The 23,197-nt window shown below is 35.9% G+C and overlaps 1 protein-coding gene across 1 annotated transcript in view; it reads right to left on the reverse strand.

Annotated features, from left to right (window-relative positions):
- Positions 1-857: 857 nt before the first annotated feature.
- The window catches only part of ALDH1A1 (aldehyde dehydrogenase 1 family member A1), a 37,089-nt gene continuing 14,749 nt past the window's right edge, over positions 858-23,197 (reverse strand). Inside the window, exons 4-13 of the mRNA XM_013194523.3 lie at positions 20,343-20,472; positions 19,285-19,346; positions 17,197-17,325; positions 14,343-14,456; positions 12,484-12,586; positions 11,678-11,862; positions 7,110-7,274; positions 5,357-5,514; positions 3,585-3,659; positions 858-1,473 (exon numbers count right to left, since the gene is read on the reverse strand). Of these exons, the coding sequence (XP_013049977.1) occupies positions 1,401-1,473; positions 3,585-3,659; positions 5,357-5,514; positions 7,110-7,274; positions 11,678-11,862; positions 12,484-12,586; positions 14,343-14,456; positions 17,197-17,325; positions 19,285-19,346; positions 20,343-20,472 (1,194 nt within the window). The 3' untranslated portion in view covers positions 858-1,400. The remainder of the gene's footprint in view (positions 1,474-3,584; positions 3,660-5,356; positions 5,515-7,109; positions 7,275-11,677; positions 11,863-12,483; positions 12,587-14,342; positions 14,457-17,196; positions 17,326-19,284; positions 19,347-20,342; positions 20,473-23,197) is intronic.

The raw sequence follows: 23,197 nt of genomic DNA on the forward strand, positions 1-23,197 counted from the left end.
CTTTTTCTGTTATTTTGTTCCATGTTTCATGATATGGAATCAGGAAAGTGTTTATTTGCCATAGCTAATGAGATTTTTTCTTGCTGATATGTGGCACTTTGTGGTGTGCTATATTCTTACTAGTGGTCATAGCTTGTACATAAGTCTGTAAGGTTGTATGCACGTCTGACTCTAACAAGAGACAAACTGGACTTCAGTGAGGCTTAGGCAAAAACTTAATGAGCAGCAGGCTATGCAACTTCTGTAGGTGGTGTCTGCAGACAGATTTTTCCTGGTTGCTGCTGATGGTTAGCAGCCGCCAGAGGGTGTTGATGGCTGAGCTGGTAGAGAATTACTGGACACTGAAGCTGCACAGACTGAAGGACCTTATGAAGTTTTGATCAGCTTGAGATCCACACGTCTGCAGAGGGACTAATGAGAATAAGTAATATATATATATATATATATATATATATAAAACACTATTTAAAAAAAAAAAGACAAAAGGCTGAGGAAAAAAGATGAGGGGAAACAAATGAACTAAAGGAAGAAAAAGGAGGGAGGAAAAGATCCTTTCTCTTATGTATTTCTTGTTTGTCATCTATTAGGACTTTTTGATATACATAAACCAAAGTTTTATACCAAAAAGCCAAGCTCAATCTCTTTGCAAATAGGCCAGTGTTCTGTATATTCATATTTTTCCATCGATAATACTTGCAAAGAATTAGGGAGTTTAGTCTCCATATAGCCAATGTAATATACTTCCAATAACCTAAATGTACAATTGAGATAGTAGTTCTTCTTTAAGGATATAAAATATGTGCTATGTAGTGCCCAGTGGTAAATGAATGTGATATAAAAGACTAATGAAAAATCAGTAATGTTTTGAAGATGTATTTTAATACTGTTTAATATTATCCAGATTACATTTGTGTAGTAATCAAGATGAACAAATTCAGCAGTCTAAGAAATACATATAGAAGTCTACTATTTTTGAAAGACAAAGTTAATTATCTATCTTCTAGTTACTTATAAGTGCTTTTGTTAAGGCCATGAAGAAAGGACAGCTTGGCATCTAACATTTAGAAGACCACATAAATTTAAATGGTACCTGCAAGATATATTGGAAAAGAAATATTTCCAAAGCACTACAGAAAGCTCCCACTGAACATAAAAAATATTTTTTTCTTAATACAAATTTAAAAAGACATTAGTCATGTTCCAAAAATTAAAGTTTCTCTTTCTCAGTTAATCATGTTAAATTTTTCTACATTATTCTTTGTATTGTTAATGTAAGCAAGGTTCTCTTTTACAATCAGAAAGCAAAAAGGTTAATGAATAATCTGGTATATAAAACTTTTCAGAATTCAAATACATTTTTCAGATTCATGAAGAAGATACACTCTGCACCTCAAGCAGCATTATGAGTTCTTCTGTGGGATTTTGATAGTGACAGTCTTAACTTCTGTGTATTCATGAAGGCCGTATTCTCCCCTAGATAAAACAGAACAAAGAGCCATACTTAGGTTAATGCTTTTTATATGAGTTATGTCCTTGATGGTATTTTCTGTTGGTGCTGTGCAACTGGCCAGATGTTTAACAAGGATACTGGACATACTTGGAAGACATCTGTGCAGCTAGACTACTGCTGGATGCCTTTTGAAAAGCTGCAGCAATTGTCTCCTGGGAAAAGTGTGAGAGAGAGCAGTTTCGTTTCTGTGCAAAAGAATGCTGTTTAATCAATTTAGTGCATTTCTAAACTGAGTTTCGTGGTCTTTACAAGCATGTTCATCAAGTCTTTTGAAAAAGCCTTCCTCTGCTGTCAAGATTTTTTTTTGAGTCAAAAAATAGGGACTTCATCTCAAGTAAGTGGGAGACATAATTAATGTAACTTCTTCCAGACAGTAAAAAATACTTAAATCTTACTGACATGTCATTAGCATAATTTCACCTTCAAGTTCTACACGATGAGATGAATCTTACTTGTATGCCTAGCTGTTTGATAGTTGTCACAGACAAACCATTTAGACATAATTGACTGTTTTATGGAACACAAAGTTTTTACAGTACGATGCCATCCAGTTCCCACAGCCACCTTACTCAGTACATATGTATGCAAAAGAGAAATCAGGATTCTGTGTTGTAGGAAAATTATTACTGATTCTCTTTTTCATATTATTTTGAGGAAGCATTCTGTTAATATGTAGTTTTCTTCATAATGGCATTATTATTCCAGGTATTTTTATTCTGTGTTTCAAGGAAATCAATGGTTTGACACAATGACTTCCTGATTATTTCAATGAAATTGCTTCACACGTACTTCTGCTGCTCCTACAACTGATTCCCACATATTTACAAAATTTCATTTTTCCATGGCAAAATTTCATGTCTATCCCATCCTTGCCTTTTAGCAGAAATATCTTTATTTTTTCACTAATTGCGATTTTGAACAGCATGAGGAAAACTTCATTTACACAAAATCTGAGTACCTTCACTTTTATAGAGATTATTAATTTTTATGACAACGTATTATTGTTTTCCTGTTATTTTCAGCAAATAAATCATCAAAATACTTCTGAAAAAATCAGCAGTCCAGAATCAATTTTCCGATTTTTGGCAATCAGCAAATGCAAAACAGTCTGTGTTAGTAATGGCAAAAATGTGGTGGTTATTTATTTATTTATTTATTTATTTTCCGTTTTGACATTTTCTAAAGCTCTCAGCATTGGCATAACTGCTTCCTTTGAAGTCAGTGGGAACTTTGCCATCAGGAGCAGATTTGATCCAGGGATGAGCAAGCATAAAAACCCAAGACTTTATCTCTCTTAAGAAAAAAAAAAAAAGAGAGAGAGAGAGAGAGAGAGAAAGCACTGATATATTTCAGTTGCACATATAATTTTTAATTGCTTCAATTACTCAGTAAAAGTGCTTTGCAGTTGGCATAATGTCAGGAAAAACATATATATTCTGATTTATATTCTTTGCTTTAAAAATAATTTAACTAAACAGTGTAACACATTATCCATTGTTAATATGAAAATCACAATGAATGCAGGTAAACAGTACATGATTCAAATTGAACCTGGATTAAACCTTAAAAGTTTGAACCAATTTGATTAACTTTTAATTTCTGTAAACTTCATTTCCTTTCCTACTTCTTTGGGGAAAAAAAAAAAAATGTCTGAAGACTACAGAGGGTTATTTCTGTCATTACATTTATCCGAGCTGTATAGACCTTTCAGGGAGCATTTAAAGGGGATTCCACAAACTATGTAAGAACTGTATGTATAGTTAAATATATTCATGGAAATTACACTTTCTATATTTATGCAAAAACTGTACACCATAAACATGAGGATCAGTTTTGCATATCAGTAGACTGAAATATATTAAATGTGATCATTTTGGAAAGATCTGTATCTAAGCAATTTTCGTATTGGTTTCATAGAGGAATTCTTTGCTTGACATTGTGTCTGACAATGTGTGGCCTCTGAGTCTACAAAGTAGTCTGATAAATGAAATAGGGCATCCTAGTTGTGCATGTTGTTTTTAGAACTTCATTTTGTAGTTCCTGTGAACCTACAGTTTAAAAAACATTTACTTACATTTCTCGTCCATTTCCTGACATCTTAAATCCTCCAAAAGGACACTGAGCAGACATTGCACTATAACAATTAACCCTGGAAGAATAGGAAAATGACTTTAGTGTTCCACATTGTGGAACAAGTTTATTCACTTCTGAAAAATCAATGTTGCTCCATGAAGTATAATAAACTTGTGGTGATATTCACAAACCATATATGAGCAACACATTTGCAAAAATACAAGTATTTCAGGACTGAAAAAACCAAAGCGTTACTGGAAAATACATTACTATTACCAGGGCTCTAACATTGATCAAGGGCCTGCAAGCACTGACACGTCTTTCTGTTAATAATTATATAAATCTCCTTCCTAATTAATGAACCTAATTAATTAGGTAAATTCAGGATCACTTCAATATCTATTTAGGGAGTTTTGTTTGGTTCTTCTCAATGTTAAGCAATATTCTGTACTATGGTGGAGAACAAAAATACAATAATAAGTGAGAATGGAATTTCATAGAAGAATTTGTAGCATGAAGATTTTTACCAGAATGTACATTCTCCTCCATAGCTGAGAAGTTCTTTCTGTCTTGCAACCTTGTCAAATCATATATTCTTTATTTTCATATCTTATAATTTCTCCAACTGCCAGCCTACTGGTTTCAGATTAGATATTAGGGAAAGATTCTTCACTGAGAGGGTGTTTGGACACTGGAACAGGCTCCACAAGGAAGTGGTCATGACACTCAGCCTACCAGAGTTCAAAAAGTATTTGGACAATGCTGACATATAGTTCAATTTTTGGATGGTCTTGTGTGGAGCCAGAATTTGAAATTGATGATTCTTGTAGGTTCCTTCCAAGTCCCAATTCAGTAAAAAAGGTTCTCCTCATTATTAAGGATTCCTTGACAGAGCAATAATCACTTAAGAGTAAAAATCAAGGATTTTACTTTTATTTTGAACTTTCTTCCTTTTGAAAGATTATTGACTCTTAGGTCAAAATTGTTTATTCTAAGAAAGGATATGTTTTTTAAGTCACAGGACCTGGGCAGGAATTTTTACTGGCTGCAGGTGCTTTCAGATAAAACTTGAAAAGGACACAAGTTCTTTTGAGTTCAAGTAAAATTGGTTCTCTCTCTGATGCATTGTGATAACTGTAGGGAAATGCAGGTCTCTGTCAGTGATAGTCGTCAGATGGTCTTCTATTCCTCCAAGATTTCACTATTGTTTCTCTCAGACTTTGCCTTTCTGGATCCATGTAGGTGGCCTCTTTCTCTTCTATATCTGCATGGCAGATTCATTGGCTGCTTTTTCAGCCTTATAGTTTCCCTTGGTATCTTCTTACTTGAAACAGTTCTTTCCCCCTCTTGTGATTTTTTCCCTTTTCTCAACCACATTTTATTAATCGTTTCCACTACAGGAGGATTCTCTTCACAGGTTAATGACCAAGCAATTACAGAAAATGATCCCTGTAATTTGAGGATGTGTTGGGGTATCCCCAGATCCTGAATGGAAAGTAAAGCAGTACTCTTACTGTTTTTTTTTTGTTTGTTTGTTTGTTCTTTCAGACTAAGTTTACAGGACAACTGCATGAAGACTTAGAAGAAATATTTGTCTAGCAGCACATTAAGTATGGAAAGGTGAGGGGAAGAGAGTCAGAGGAGGATGGCACTAACCTACCTCTCTAAAGGTGACAAAGAATGGAAATAAAAATGTACGCCCCCAAATGTCCTACGATTACTGCCATTGTCACCTGTAGTTCTGAGGGAAGAATTAAATAAGTCATGACTTACCATACTGTCCCAGCCTGAAGAGCAGCTGCAAATGTCAGTGCTTTATCAATGTCTTTGGTAAAAACTGCTGCTGCTAAGCCATAACTAGTATTATTTGCCCTCTTGATAACTTCATCTACAGTTTTAAACTTCATAATTTGTTGAACAGGTCCAAATATCTGTTTCAAACACACATAAACATATGAAGTGGACTAGTATTGTTAAAATAATATTAAAATAAAAGTATTGTTAAAAATAATAAATATTTAATACAACTTTTTTTTTTGTTGTTGTTGTCAGACAGTCTTATTCCTAAATTAATTTGGTCAAGAGGATACATTTAAAACAGAGTTCTAAAAAGGATTATAAATTAACATAAAGGTTAAGACTTTTTAGCCTACAGCAAATGAAGTTAACCTCTTGTGGGGAAAAATAAATAAATAAAATTACCCAGTGGTAATGGTGTGTAGGCAGGGGGGCACTACCACATCTAATTACTCTTTTTCCCACAGATTGAGTTTTCCACTTGATTTTCCTTGAAAGTGTTTAATGATACTTTCTCACTGGACTTGTATGGTATGATTTATATAGATCAGAAGAACGTTCTCCCACAACCCAAATATTCCTTAAATTGCCTTGGCTTTGTGGAGGTTTATTATTCAATAGGTTCAAAATAATGTGAGAGGATCTGTTCTTGTTGTACTATTGACCTGAAGGAAACATCTCTGTGTTGTCTCCTACCTAACATCCAGACCAAAAGGGATAACTGAAATTACTTCTTGGGCAGCTCTCTCCTATTTTTCTTCCCTTTGCAATCAGATCTTGATGCTCTGCTGTTTGTCCATTTTAACATGAAGGTATGTTCAGCAGAATGCAGCAGCAGTATTGCTGGCTGCAAAAAGTAGCACGTAGATTTCTGACAGTTTTGAAGGAGTTTCTCGTGTGAATTATAATGGACACCAGTTGCACCCATTATTAATCAGGATGAATGTAAAAAAAAAAAAGACAACAACAATAACAAAAAACCAAAGCAACCAACCAACAACAGCAACAACAACAACAACAAACAGAAAAAGAAGAGGTCATAACTGCACTCTGGGGATGTTTTTGGAGGACTGGTTTCTCAAGAGAAAAGCAGATCTGCAGTCCTAACACGCTTCTTCCTTCCAGCTGGTCATTGCTGACCTGGCAATGCCCCCTTAATTGGTTTAGTACAAGCCGTTCAATACTGTGTGGGCACTTCTGCAAACAGATCTAGGTTAAATAACCCTGCAGAGGCAAAACTTTGCTTTGTTGAAATTGTTACCAGGCAAAATGTGTGTGGAAGCACAACCTGTCTTTTCTCTCATTGAAAAATAATTGTTTGGCACATTTGTGTCAAACCACAACCTGAGTGGCTCCTTAAGGAGTGAAGAGTTCATAAGCTGTGATTTCAAGGTTTGTTTCTCAGTTACAGGTTACCATGACTGATATCTGAGACACGGGTAGTGTGGGGTGATGTTATTAACAGTCCCAGCCTTAACATTTCTTGACTCCTATCAGCTTAAGCTGGAGCCTTTGTTGGCAGGCCAGCCTCACACTCCTCTCCCTCACCTCCACTGAGTTGGTGAAATGGGCATAAGAAACCAAGAAAAGGATTTTAAACAACACCAGGCTGGAACGACAGATTTACTGGGAACATTTTTATGCCACCACTTGACCTTCTAAATGGATATTTTGTACAGAAATTTAAACAATCTCCAGTGAAAGTATGGACTGCCAAGAATTTATTTACCTCTTCTTTGGCGATGCGCATATCATCTGTAACATTAGAAAAAACTGTGGGCTGGATGAAGTAACCTTTGTCTCCCCATGGACCTCCTCCACATTCCAGTTTGGCTCCATCTTTTTTCCCACTCTCAATTAGCTCCAGGATTTTTTGAAACTGCTCCTTATCAATCTACATGAAAAGATATTGCAGGGATGAAAGCAGCATACACTGATAACAATACTTCTAGCTCATTAACTGCAACTTAACAATGTTCCAGCTTTGTTCAATTTGTTCAACAACAATTGCATGTGTTGAAGTGGAACATCTGGACAGCCCTGCAAACATTCTTGTCATTAACTTCTCAAAAGTTTTTTTTTTTTTTTTCTCAGATAAATCATTAAAAAGAAATTTTGACATACTAGCATCAGCTGTGCAGGGACTGATATGCTGCGTTTCTTCAATGCAAAAGAAAAAAAAATGTATCTTATACTTCTCCTAGTATTGTTGTCAACCACAAATGTTTAATCCAAATGAGAACTGCTGAACTTTTTTCTACAATCATAACAGAGGACTTGATCTAGCCTGCAAGATTATTCTGTGCTTTGTTGTGGCTGGTAGCTTGTCCCTCCTTTTCCCCTAAACTATTAAGGAAAGGTAAAAAGAAATAGTACATTAAAACTGAAATTCAGTGCTGTTTTCTGTTCCGAGTTGTTAGTGGAATAAAGACTCTTACCTTTGTGGTTTGAGAAAAACAGATGACAGATGTTTTGCTGGATGAAGCCAATCTCTCTCCCTCTCCCCCAAGTTCACCAGGAAATACAACATATGCCAAGCATATTTCAGTTTTGCGCTATGGTATAGTAGGTTTTAGTGCCTTTGGCTGGAAAGGGAGTTTACACTTCCACTCACAAAAGCTCACAAAGGGAGTACAAGAGAGATTTCCACTTCTCTAACTATTTTTTTAATGACAAAATGGGTTGAAGGAAATATTGTACACCTGAGTAGAAAGAGCTCACATTTATTACAGTCCCAGAATCATAGAATGGTTTGGATTGGAAGGGACCTCAAGGATCATCAAATTCCAATCCCCCTACCATGGGCAGGGAAACCTTCCACTAGACCGGCTGGATGAAAGCCCCATCCAACCTGACCTTAAATACTTCCAAGGATGGGGCATCCACAACTTCTCTGGGTAACATGTTACAATGCCTTACCACCCTCTGAGTTAAGAAATTCTTCCTTATAGCTAAACTAAATTTTATTTTTATTTTTTTTTTAGTTTAAACCTGCTGCTCCTAGTCCTATCACTCCACTCCCTGACAAAGAGTCCCTCCCCAGCTTTCCTTTATGCCCCCTGTATGTATTTGGAAGGCCAGTAATAGGGTCTCCCTGGAGCCTTCTCCAAACTGAACTACTCCAACTCCCTCAGCCTGTCTTCATTGGACAGGTGCTCCAGTCCTTTGATCAAATTCATGGCCCTCTGGACTCGCTCCAACAGGTCCATGTCCTTCTTGTGCTGGGGACCCCAGAACTGCATGCAGTGGTCCAGGTGGGGTCGCACACGAGCAGAGTAGAGAGGGAGAATCACCTCCCTTGATCAGCTGGTCATGCTGCTTTTGATGCCGGCCAGGATTTGGCTGGCTTTCTGGGACTGCAAGTGCACACTGCCAGCTCATGTTGAGCTTCTCACTAACCAGCACCCCCAGATCCTTCTCATCAAGGCTGCTCTCAATCCATTCTCTACCCAGCCTGTATTTGTGGGATTTGTGGGATTGCCCCGTGCAGGACCTTGCATTTGGCCTTGTTGAACCTCATGAGGTTTGCACAGAACCACCCCTCAAGCCTGTCCAGGTCCCTCTAGATGGCATCCCTTCCCTCCAGTATGTCAACCACACCACACAGCTTGGTGTAACTGACAAACTGGTCCCAGCACTGACCCCTGAGGAACACCACTCGTTACTGATCTCCATGTGGGTATTGATACATTAAGTGCAACTCTTTGAGTACAACCATCCAAACAATTTCTTACCCAGCAAGTGGTTCATCCATCAAATCCATGTCTCTCCAATTTAGAGACAAGGATATCATGCAGGACAGGAAAAAAGAAAACTTCTCATTTCCTTTCCTCTTCTCTGTAAGACCTCTAAGATCATCAAGTCAACAGTTAACCTATCACTGCCAAGTCTACCACTAAACCATGTCCCTCAGCACCACATCTACGCCTTTTAAATATGTTCAAGGATGGTGACTCATTCACTTAATGGGACAGCCTGTTCTAATACTCCACAACCATTTCAATGAAGAATTTTTTCCTAACTTCATGCCTGCAGGGAAATTGCGTACAAGGTAACATTTATTTCAAGAAAAACTCAATGCTTCTTTGATAAAGGCCTACAATACAACACCCTCTCTTTTATTAATTAATTAATTTATTTATTCACAGTTTCATGACTCTTTTCTTCACTCTTTCGGAGTTCAACCCTTCAAGAACTGGCTCACGAAGACACTGAGATTACTTCTGGGGGGACTTTTGCGCAAACACTACTTCTCTATGATAATACTTATCAGCCAGTGAAGTAGGTGTGCATCTTATTTTCTTATTCATACAGTTAAAAAGGTGGCATTTCACCTTAAGCTACAAGTCTTACCATTGTAGAAAAAATATAGTATTTTAAAATGTTTTGGGGAATCTTGGATGTGTATTAGACTAAACAGTTACTCAACTAAAGCTATGATAAAAGCTATGATATTTATGGGGATATTTATTTATAAGGATATTCATAAGGAGGTGGTTTTTAGTTCCATGTGCTCCCCTTGTCATTATGCTTTCAAACAATTACCTTAGTACATGCTGAAGACAAAGTTTCTGCTACCTTGGTGGCCAAATATCTCTTGTGCATAAACATCATGAAGAGAAGAAAACGTTTAGATGATACAGCTCATGTTGTTTTCAGTCATCCCTTTGTTATTATTATCATCATAATTTTTCTTAATAATGTGTGAATTAGCATATATATGATCTTTTGCATTCCAGTAGGGACTTTGTCTCTTCTTTCATGCTCACTGTGCAGAGCACTACACAAACTTTCTGCCTGAGGCAGGTGCTGTCCCAGAGAGCCTGTGAACTGGAGGACAAATTTGGCTTTCAAGGAGGCTCTATGACACAACATAGTCAATAGGTTTCCTTTTCAAAAGAGAATTAGGCAAAGAACCGCATATGATTTAAGGGCAATGAGAGACTAAAAGCAATTACTGCAAAATAAATTTATCTAAAGTGCATGATTACATTTTCCATTAAAATTGGACTATAAGAACAGCACAGACAGAAACAGAACATACCAATTCTAGCAGGGCAAATTTCGTTAACCTTTGAAAAACTCATGATTTCTTCTAAATCTTGCTAACAAGTAAAAGAGGTCAAAGAAAGCAAATGCTGAGAGGATTCCTCCCCTTCCATCTAATGTTTTAGTATTTTTTTTTCAAATGTTTAACTGTCTCTTTTAAGTAAAATTTACTTTTGTTTCTTATTTAAAATGCTAATATGAATTTCAAACTCAGTAAAGCCACAATAATATAAGACTAGATTTCTGTTAGCTCTGTGTTAGCTGTACACCAGCCTGACAAAAATATACCTGAATTCCTGGAGTTTCCTTGTTAGAAAATTCTCGTCCTCTGGCATTTAGATTTATTTAGCTGAACATATTAGCTCATTAGCTAGACACATCGCAGGATATCAAAATAGGATCCTTATGATTTTTACATTAGCTTGTGTAGCTTGGAATAAAATTTTCCAATTTACTTTGTTTCTTTGATTACAAAAAATGACTGTGATAACCAATGAAGAATATATTACATTATCGAATGTGTGGTAGTTCCTTTGTCTCCAGCTTTTGCTTTGTCTCTGGTACAATTCCTTTGTTCTGTGATGATCAAATGTGTTTATAGTAGCTCTTCCAAGAAAATGTATATCCTATAGTATAAACTGATATGGGAATAAGACCCAGGAAAAAAATAATTTAACAATTCTCTGATGTGATTGACAGAATCCACTGAATCCACTGTACTATGATATTAATGCTTATTAATGTTGCATTTCAGCCTTCATTTAATAGGGAAGCTCTTGGCATACACTTTTAACACAACCAGTAAAAAATATAAAGTGCTGTTTTTTAATTGTGGAATATTCTAAAATTGAGAACATCATAATGAAACACTAGCACCTTGGAAAAGGGTAAAAACCACTACCAGCTTTAGTTTCATCAAGCTACTCATTTACATTGGCAGTGTTTGAATATAATGCTAGCACTCCAACACGGGTGATCGAATTTACAGTTTTACAGCTGTTGCTCCGTAATTTTCTCAATGCATTTAAGTTCTATATAATTGTCCCCTTTCCATAATACTGGAAAATAGAATGAAATTCTACCCTTAGGCATATCGTGGTAATACAAACAACCCTCACTCCATTTTTTTATCCAGTCTGACTACTGGACAATAATAAGTAGACTTAACACTACCACTGGAGTAGATTTTGAAGTACTTTAAAGTGTGATGTTCTGTCAAAATTATATAAGACATATAATATTACTTACTTGAGGGCCCTGCTGTACACCAGGCAACAGAGGATCCCCAAGGGTGTACTTCTTTGCTCGTTCAATGCTCCGGCGAACAAACTCATCATAAATAGGCTCTTCCACAAAAATTCTAGATCCTGCTATACAACACTGTCCTTGGTGGTAGAATAGACCAATATGCGCAAATTCCACAGCCGTGTCCACTGTAAAGAAATGCAGAGTTCATCAGATCTTAAGTTTGAGTGGTCACCTCTTAAATTATTTGCAAACCTTTGTAATGACATCTTGTTTCCCTTTTTAACAGTTTTTATTTATATGGTCCTTTAAAACACCGGTATTCATCTATTTACTGAAGTCCAAAGCTACTCTCATGTAGAGCAGCACAGTATGGCAAGACAAACACACATTCAACTGTTGTATGTGAAATGTTGGTTCAACATTATTTGCTTTATCGACAGTACCAAGAGAAAAATTCAGCTAGGAAGTTAATAAGGTCCATCTAGTTGTTTTTGGTTCTGAATTCTTGTTCCATTAGAATCATAATTACAATAAGGCTTGGCAAGCTGCCAGATGTTCCTGTTCATTCAAGAGCCATCAATTTCTGATGACAATTTGCTTTGAAACTATGGCAGGACCAGAAAACAAAATGGAATAAAACAAAACAAACAAGCAAACCAAACCAAACCAAACCAAAAAAACCAAAACAAAACAAAACTTTTCTTTAGGCAGATGCTTTTTTTTTTTTTTTTTTTTTTAACAGAGAGGTGAAAAACTATATGGGACTTGAAAAAGTAGTCAGTTTATGTAATGAAAATGCTACTAACAATCTGCATCTGCAAATATAATGTTAGGACTTTTTCCTCCAAGTTCCAATGTAACTCTTTTCAGGTTGCTCTTTCCTGCAGCTTCTTTGATCAGTTTTCCAACCTAAAAGGCAGAAAAAAAGACACCTTTACCTAAAAAATAACACCCCAGTAACACTTCTCTGATTTCCTTGAAAGTGGAAGTCATAGCTCAGAATTGTGTAACCAGTAGCTATAGAAATAAGTAATTGTAGAAATAAAAATAATAAGAAAAAAAAAAGGAGAGAGCAGAATTGGAAGGAAAGACTCAGTGTGTAGATGAATTGCAATCTACAAAGCAGTAGAACTCTTTCCTAGAACTGTTTTCCCCTGGAAATATTAATTTTATCTAACAAAGAGATCTGATGCCCGTTTGGTTCCATCATTCTACTTGCTTGCATGTGTAATCTAAACTAGACATTGATTTGTGCTCTGCTACTTGCTCTCAATAAATTGAAATGTATATATGGGAAAACCCTTTGATACATGAATTGAATGAGAGAAAATGTAGGTATCTACAGTGCCTGCATGACTAACTGCCTTATTATAGTTTCTCCCTTACCAGTAATAAGGAGACCTGAAAGAAGAGGAAACGGGCACAGCAAGGCAGAGCCCCTGTCCTGTTTCTTTCCACTGGTGGCGTAATTAAATGAACTTTTTTTTAATGAGAATTATCCTGGGAAAATTGTGAGGAAAAAACAAATCTTGCGGCACTTGCAGCTTTGGCCTGTAACTGCTAGTGTGTAGTAACCATCAGATATCTTCCCTTGTATGTCAGCCTTCCTGTCTTTGGGAATAGCTCTTCATGATACTGTCAGAAGAAAGGGACAGTCACCAAAATCAGGAAATATGATCCTGAAATATGATCCTGAAATATGATCCTGTCCACCTGCCTTTGGAGGACATTGGGCACGGGGAATTTTAGTTACTGTCTGCTGGGAATATATATGGACTATTTCTCATATGTCCTGGTTTTGGATCCTTTTCTTTTCCCACTATTTTAATGCTGATGGTTTCTGAGAATAAACACAGATCTTGCTCTCAGTGTACACTGACTGTTGACATGAGGCAATGATATTTATCTTTGGAGTGCACATCCAAGAAGTTAAAAGACCAGTTGGCAGCTCTTCCATGTAGCATGCACACAGCAGAAAGTACTATGCATACAGACGGATAGTACTGTACTGTAGTAAGGATAAAGTTAGAGAGTGCCTGCATTGAGAAATCTTCAGTCATATCAATCTTTGTTCTCGAGAGCAAAGGTTAGGAAAAATTAACAGTGACCTTCCTTTCAATTGTTAAACTGATACATATCCTTCTGAGGTATAACTGATATATACACTTCTAAGACCACCCAAATAATTATCTGTATCATTCAAATACCCTAAACCCATCACCTCACCTACATGTGTGCAGGACTAGGAATGAGAATTCTGAAGTAACTTCCTACCATCATGTTATTAAAGAGAACAGAGCACAGCTTTTTTCACTTTTTGCATTTTTTTTTTTAAAGTTATACTTAAAAAGAAGCAAACAACAAAAGTTATTAAAATGTTTTCTTTTTAAAGGACAAGCCTTAAAATAGCATTGGTATATAGAAACCATTGTATCTCATGGAGTGCCTTTGTTTGAAGGGCTTTCCTGCAATACAAACATTGTTTAAATATGTTTAAAGTTAATAATAACCAACAAATCATTAAACAGACTTTGTTTAACAAACCAGCAGCCAAAAGAAAGAAAAAAGTTAAAACAGTTACATAGAACAAGTTAGACATTAAATCATTACTGGGAATCAGAGGGGCACAGTTCCTGCTTATATTTTCTTGCATTCATTATAATACCTCAGTAGAGCCTGTGAAGGCCACTTTATCTATATCCATGTGGTGAGAAATAGCAGCTCCAGCAGTAGGTCCAAAGCCCGGCACAATGTTCACAACTCCAGGTGGAAATCCTGCCTGAATTGGAAGAGAAAACGCCATAAAATTGGAGAAGTAATGATGACTAGAAAAACATGTCTCATATAGTCTTATTTCCCTTTTCAGTTCTCCAGTCACTTTTTCAGAGTAATACAGTTATTCTCAGCCTTACAGCCCCAGACATGTCCATTTCTCACATGATTTACGAACCCCAACAGATGTTATTTTATGCCATTGAGCTCTTTCTTAAAAGCAAACCATAAAAAAAAACACAAACACAGGAAAAGAACACATTATTTTAGTTTTTAGTGCCATTGGCAAAAAGTACATTTTTTTTTCTCTCTCACTTGGATATGTAAAGAAAAAGATGGCTTAATTTTTTGGCAACATCATTAAAGTTGTTTGAATCATTCTGTGGGCTTGATGATTTTTGCTCATTACCTCTCATATTAAATGTCATTTAACTAATGATCTGCTGACTTACAATAAAATTATTTTAATAAAAATGATGGAAATGATACTTTCAACTCAATATTTTTACTCCTTTCTCTGGACAGCAGTAGAGAATGGATAAAATGACAGCTAACAGCACAGAAAGAGAAGACCATTTACCAAGCATGAAAAAGTTGGCTACTGAAGACATGTAAAGTTCCATTATCTGGCAAACTTTATAGTTAAAGAAAGTGCAAACTTTTGTGTCAAATCAAACCTCTATTTTCCTACAAATTCTATACTAGATACGTTTCTTCCGTTGACAAAATAAAATATTTTTTTCTAACTTCAGGCAAACTCCCTTGAATATAAAGTGCTGCTGGATTTCATGTCAGTTTATGAAGTAGCTATGGAATCTCAATGGCACTTATCAAGCAGAGAAAGCATAAAATTAAAAGACAAAAAAATGCATCTCTTGTCACTTAAATATGTCTCTTTTTAGCATTAATTGTGACTTTTGAATTGCATGCATAGATTCCATTTTGTTTGTAAAATGGTGTATTTCAGCTGGTGACTTATAGCTCCTAAGCCTCATGTCCTTCATTATGAACAGCAGACAATTACTTTTGTTTGAGTAACTTCATTTTCTTACAGGTTCAAGTGCTCTAATATGTTCCATCAGTTTTTTAATGCTCATTTAACTTTTCTGGTTAATAAGTCATAGAATACCCAGGAGCTGATGAGATGATGAGGTTCTTTCAATTTTCTTAGTATTGTGTTTCACGCATAATTTGTAGAGAAAATCTTTCTATGAGACTAATTCACACCAATTTTCATGTCTACTTCATGTAGAAGTTATTCTATGTGTGTTAGCAAAGAAATTTTGTGAGGACTATTAAGAGAGATAGGAAGGATTATCAAGAATGACAGTATTTCTTTTTTAGATGTGTATACTTGAGAATAATTTAGATTTTAAATGATTAGATAGTTTCACAAGAATTCTAAAGTAAGTGCTGAACTGATCACTAAGGTTTTTATCACCAACAGGGAGTCAGGTTCCAACTTTACGTGGGTAATCCAGATGTAAACTAAAACTCAGCAATGTTTGGCTGAATAATTCTTGAGGGACATGATGATATAAATTTGTCTTTTATTAAAACCGTACTATATCTACCAGATAATACACTAAAGACATTTAACAATGGCATACCTAAACTTCTCATCCAGATGAACACTAAATGGGTAAAATGTATATCCTTTACTAAAAATGTTTTAGTGTTCTACCAGTCATTATCAGTAACAATTCTCAAATGGCATGCAAAAGTGATCTATGATCACATTGCCACTTTAGAGCTCTCCTTTTAAGTAATCAGAAATAATAGAAAAGGTACCTGCTTTTTTATCTCCTTGACCCAATATTATCTAATAGCATTTCCCACATAATAAAATAACAGTAGGATTTAGTTTCTTCTTAATACTCATTTAATTTGTTTGAAATAGCACTGGAGACTGTGTGCTATGCTGAATCATTGTTTTGAACCAGAATAATAAAAAGTGCCAAGTCATTGCCATTAGCACTGTACAAGGTTACTGAGCTGGCAGTTATTGACGTCTGTGCCAACTCTCCAAACATGTTAGATTACATTTGTTGATCTTATTGGGAAGCGAGATAGCTAAACTGTTTAACTGTTCTTTGGGTGTTTGCTGGGCTGGGCACAATAGTCAATGTAAATTTGGAACCGCTGGATAAACTATGACACTCCTTACATTCAAGAGCACAAAGTGCTCCCAGTTTCTGTGTGAAGAAAGTTCTTAAGTTTGGCAGCAGTCAAGCAATGCAGACTTACATCTCTCTGTTAATTACAAACCCAGCTGGGTGAAAAGTATATTCAGTTAAAAAATAATAATAATTATCTGATAATAATTAGCTGTACAAACAGGTTATTTTCTGTGATAACTATGCTAATAAAGCCATGGCCACCCACTTCAAAATACCCTGCTCCTGACTTCTTGTTTACTTTTAACTTTGAAAGGTACTGTGCAAATACGTTTACCAAGGAATGGAGTTTACTAAGTTGCTATTGTGAGTTTTTTTTTGTTTGTTTATTTTGTATTGTTTTGTTTTGTTTACTCTGTGTGTGTGGATAAAGCTGAAAGATATGTATGCTTTTGCCCTGGATTTGCTTCACTGGTTTACAGTAGGGTAAGTTCCATAGAACAAGGCTAGACATGCAATGAGAAGTACTTGCAGAGGACAGCCTAGCTTATATTACTTCTGTGGCATTTCAGCTGCAGTATTCTCTTACATTTCAAAGAAGGGCAAAAAACTGTGCTGTTACTGACTTACCTCTTTAATTAAGGATCCCATGTAAAGGGCAGTCAGTGGTGTTTGTTCTGCTGGTTTGACAACCACTGTGTTTCCACAACAAAGGGCAGGGGCGATCTTCCAGATAAACATAACCAATGGGAAGTTCCACTGAAAAACAGATGAGAAGGTGTATCCTATTACTAATACATAACCAAAATGCCTTTGCTTTTTTCTATGATAATAGCACCCAACTGTGTGGATGAACTCTTTGTTGAACTCTTTTCAAAGGGACGGTATTTCGAAAAAGCATCTGGCAAGCCACACTATACAAAGACCACTGATTTTGGTATATGTGATTCCAGGGGATCCAAGGTGTTAGTTAAAAACTGAAGAGACCAGAAGGGTACTCCTATCAGAAAGACTGTTGTAGAATTAGTGGTAAAGTTGGGAGTTTTGCTGTCTTGTTTCTTAAATGATCGTGTTCACCATCAATTCAGTTTTCTAAGGGAGACAAAGCAATAAGGTGTAACACTGCTGCTGTTCTCTTCCATTGTGGTTTCACTGTCTGCTTTCTATTGTGTTTAGTCCAACCAAACTGCAGAGCAGCTGATTCCTTTGGACTCCATGTTCAGCAGTGTAAGGGACTATGTCGTTGGCGAAAAATGGGCTGCCTCTTTGAGAATAATTCTAATAGCTTAGGAAGTATTAAGCCTTTGGGTCTCAGCACAAAAGATGCACAAGAAAGAGGAAAAGGAAGTTAACAGTTACCTAGTATGTCAGAAAATATGCAACTGCTCTTTATCTCATTTAAACATCACCCCAGCCTCAGAAATAACTGAAGAACAAATAACCCAAAATAAAAGATTACAGGGCTTTCTGGTCTTTCTTATTGAAGAAGAACTGGAAGTGGAAGGGAAACGCTGAGCTAGCAAAAGTGTTCTACAGCATTCACATAATCCTTAAATTATGTTTTATGTATAGACCTTGAACTAGGTGGCTTTAAATTTCAGTGGGGAGAAAACAGAGATATACTTAGAAATTCTTGAACATTTTGTATGGAAAGCCAGCATTTGTACAAATTGTCCATAATTCCAGGCTGTAATTTTACACAGAAGAGTGTCTAGTTCTTTACCATATCTTAACTCTGTGCTTCATTTGAAATATCTTGTGCTGGACTTACAAAAGAAACTAGATCAATAGATTCCCAAACTGTACTAGAAGCTGGATCCATATGCTGTGTTCTAGAGATGTTCTCTAAACCAAAGTAGTGGTCTAAAGATACAGAAAATCTGCAAGATCAGCTGAAGGATGTCAGGAACAAGAGTAGGTCCCACATATCGGAACAAACCTGATAGACAAGCTGACTCTTTTAGAATCTGGCAAGCTGTTGAGCAGGTCAAGTCAGGCTGCCAAACCTACTATGTGCAAAAAGGCATGTGGATTAGGCGTGACTAGCTCATATAACCATTTTCACAGCTACTTGTTGAAAGCATGTAGATCTCACAAAAAAAGTGTTTGAAAGTTCATTTCCTCAGTGTTTTGGATGCTCAGACTCAGGCAGGCCTTTTGAAACTTCATTTAGAATAAGCAAGTTCAGAACTGGGAATTTTGACGCTGATCAGGAACTTGGGAACGTGTCTTAGTATCATTGTGCCAATTAAATATATTCTTTATATTGCTTGTACCATCAACAAGGTAAATGATTCTCAGCCATAACTAGAGATTTTTGTTGTCCAGTTATTATATATAACAGAACAGATATTCCAGGTACCAAACACTTTATTGGTTATAGGCTTATATTACTCTCTCCAACTAGTTTATTTCCAAATCTTGTGGTTCCAGCAGAATGCAGTTCTATCTTTCAAACTAATTCATCAGCCAATCTTTTGTGTTTTATTTGCCCTCCACATACAGGGAGAAGAGAGACAAGGCTGGACTAGATTAACTGTTCAAAATGTCATGATTTGATGAAAGATTTTGATGAATACTTAAGATAGTCTCTAATTTTAGAAACAGAAAGTTTCTGACTGGTAATGTTTCACTAATCTGTTTGCAGAGAAAACATTTCAAAAGCATGCCCATTTACAACAGGAACATTTACGTGTTATATAAATGGCTTCAACTTACAGGAATAATTTGGCCACACACACCAATGGGCTCATGTCTTGTAAATGTGAAAAAGTTTCCATCTAGAGGAAGAAGAAATAAATTAGACATTCAGGAAAAACAGTTGTGAGAAACAGTTAAATCAGAAAGAAGATAAAGTTGGATACCAAACTTAGCTACATACAATTTTACTTAAGATATTTTCAAAATCTTAACTGTGCAAGAACAACTATGAAGTACATCTGGATTCAATCTCTACTTTCTTCATAGCTTCAAGGTTTGACTCTGTCGGTATGACTGAGTTTTCGCAGTGAAAACCCTGCTTCTCAAAGTGGTATGCACAGCATACCAATGAGCATTCTTCATTTCTTTTTTTTCTTATCACTTTTTTTTTTTTTGAAAGTTCTTCTCTAAAAGCTACTTGTAATCCTGGGTACATATCAGACATTTTTTTTAATATTAGACCTTAGCTTAAATCAAATCCATTAAGTATAAAATTCTCTTTGTTTCAAATAAACATGTGTTCCATTAAGCCTAGCATAGGGATCCATGTCATGCAAAAAGTTTGAAGTATTTATCACTCCAGTATTCCTTAATTCCTTCTTTATTACCATTCTTTTCTTTGTCCTTCTGAGAGAAGGTGGCTAGCAACAATGTTTTCTTAGAGCTGCTTAATGGAAGAGGGAACAGAATAAAATTTCAGGAAAACAAAGAAAAGTTTCCTCTCTTTTAGTACTCTTCCTAATAAGCTATCCAATAACTGAAAGAAATACTATTGTTTCTGCTAATCTTTGCTTTAGTGAGCTGCTACCTGGCTTTCAGTATTGTACCCTTGCATAAATGATACCTGGCTATGCAAAAGTAACCTATGAGACTTACTAGATGTATATATAAGCTAAAAGTTTTCTTGTCAGTAAAATGTATTAGTGGTGCATAAAACAAGATAAGCTATATTAGGAACTGTCTAAAATATTTTCCATTTAAAATGTTTTTGGTGCTGTGAAGCTTCTAGAAAAAGGTAGTTTTACACAGGTCACATTGTTTCAATTATGTACATTTGTTATCTCAAAGCTACTCACCCATTGGAACAGTCCGACCATGGATTTTATCAGCCCAGCCTGCACAGTAGCGTAATGTTTTAATACAGGCACCTAAATCCATTAGGTAGGCAGTAGAAAAGAGTTTCCCACCATCGATGGCTTCCATTGTCTGCAAACAACAGCAATTACAAAGTTAATATGAACTATTGATAAGCCTTCTCATTTCTGTACTTCATCACTTAGTATCTGGTTGTTCAGTTCAGAGTACTAGCACTTAATACTAGCTTCTAGGGGATTAATTCCCCTCTAAAGGCTACTTAGCACTTGAAAAACCCAAGGTGGGAATTTGCAAATGAGAAAATGTCATGATGGTTTATTCTCAGTGACCTATCCAGATATCATGACCACCATACATTTGAAATGGTTAAGATGTTCCAGTTTAAACTGAATATTATACAAGCTGTAGATGTACAGCTAGGGGTCTGTGGGTTAATTGTTACAAATAAATTGAGTGGCCTCCCTTGACTTATGTACATTGACATAAAAGGAAGGCAGTAGTTTCCTACTGATAACTGTCACACTAACTTGGGATCCTCTACTTTTTAATTATCAAGAGAGATCTTTCTATGTGCTTAATGAATGATTGGCATCTTATATGAACAAGAAGAGACAAAGTATGGAATATAATTCTAAAATAAACCCCAAATCTCCTAATGTGCAAAGGAAAGATCTGAGACATCGGGAACTATTAAGAGAGAGAAATTAATTGTATCATTCCAGCCAAATCTAGGGAGTGTGGTTTGAATTAATGCCATTTTAATACCCCTAACTATTGGGACATTTAGCTAAAGACTATGTGAAGTCCTTAGATAATGTCAACATCTTCTTAATAGTGCTAGATTTTTTTCTCAAGTTTTTCATCACAGAGACAGTGTGGACCTTCAGCTTTATGAACAATCTTGTAAGGATGCTTAGTAGTAAAAACCTGAAGTATAGTTTCAAGATCTAGTCAGATCTTAGAGATATTATTTTATTTTCTAAATGTTATTTTGCATGTCCAAAATTCCTTAATGTTCATAATGAGTATACTGACTAATTGTGAATGTACAATGTTTCACCAACAACCTGCCTCTAAAGTCCAAAATTTTAGTTAAATCGATGTACTGCAGATATCAAATTTGAGAGGACAGCAGAACAAATGGAGAAGTTATCAATGCTTTTTCAGCATACTGCTTACTATTCCAGAGTATACCTATATACCTATAGGACTGTTCAGCCTCTGGACTTCATGAGACTTCATGGACTTCATGAGAAACATAAGTATATAAAACAGTGAAATGGAATAATTTACATCCTGAATAGATGCAAAAACACATTAAAACACACATGAGCTAAGGGGTCTATTTTGACCTATAATATCTATAATGCTATTTGTAGCTGTAGCACTGGCTCTGCTGTTCTTAGGATAAGCTACGAGTGGACAAAGTCTGTGTTCATTGGAAACACTTTGTTCAAACACACCTTATCTAAAAGGGAAAAGTTGGCAATAATGTGAGGAATATGGGAAATAAAAACAAAGTCAGCAAAATAGAAACTTGGGAGGGGTCTCAGAGAAAAGGAGTATTTTAATATTATGAAAATGGCTAGTGGGAACGAAATCTAAATGTTTCATTTTTCTTATAGAAAAAAAAAAAAGAAAAGAAAAAGATTATTTCTCTATCCCCTTTGCATGTGTAATACCTTAGGTGGTACAACAAAGAAGCAAATGCTAATTTGTCCAGTATTTAACTGAGAAGTGGGCATACATTTCCTATTAAAAAATGTAGCTCTCTTAAAATTTACCCTTTCTCAACTCCAATAAATCTAGCACTGTCAAGGACACATTAGCCACTGAAGATTTCTCCTGAAAAACTAGGTGATTGTTATTCCATATCAAGGTGACAGGATTAGTTCAGTTGTTCAGAGAATCAACTTTCTTGAAGAAAAGTGTAAATCTGAGAGTTGTAATCTTCGGAGCTTGAGGACACAACCTCGGTTCCTTTGAATTTTTCATTTGTCTTTAAAAAGCTGTTTGGACATGCACAAGTGCCTTTGTATACTAAAGCCATAAAGAAAATAGAACAGGAAATAGACATTTCATTGCAGCTTTTGCATATTTTGGAGGTTTAAATTTTATTGACTTATTATTGGTGTGTTTTGTAGCTAATGGCTAAATACTTCTAATTGTGATTAAATCAGTCTGAGTGATGATCCTGAATGCTGGATGCTCTTGATTCTCTCTCACGTATTGGCATATACCTGGCACAAAACCAGTGTTCATCTTCAGGAGAACACAAACAATTAACTTGCCTAAATATTCATTCCAGAAGGCATGTGAAATAGAAAAGAGATCATCTTAATTGTAGCATCAAACATGGAATAGGTAGAGTATTGCACTTTACCAAATAACTGGAACGTTTATTCTTTAAATGTTCTTCCTTGAATTACTGCAGTTAGATGGTGGTGCTACATCATCTGGTGATGCACACATCATCTGTGTGTCCACAGTTGAGCAGTAACATGGCCAACAAACAATAGTTGATAAAGACAGGAAATGATTGCCTACCACCCATGTTGCTGGGTTAAGGTGTTTTTTGTTTGTTTGTTTGCTTTTTTTAACTCATAGCCATTTGCAAGCAAGAGTTAGTGAAAACAATGTATAACACTGAAATTCAGAATTTCTTCCCACGCTCACTGGTATTATCTGTAAGCTCTGAGCTAGTCTTTGAGGTAAGGCCTTGACTCAGGTCTTGGTTTAGACAAGCGTTAAGCATAGGGTCTATATTAACGTGTCCTTGTGATTCAACAACTGAAATTGCATGGATTGTAGGCAGCTTTAATATCATCTTAAACTT

The sequence above is a fragment of the Anser cygnoides genome, chromosome Z (assembly GCF_040182565.1).
Source record: "Anser cygnoides isolate HZ-2024a breed goose chromosome Z, Taihu_goose_T2T_genome, whole genome shotgun sequence".
NCBI lineage: Eukaryota > Metazoa > Chordata > Aves > Anseriformes > Anatidae > Anser > Anser cygnoides.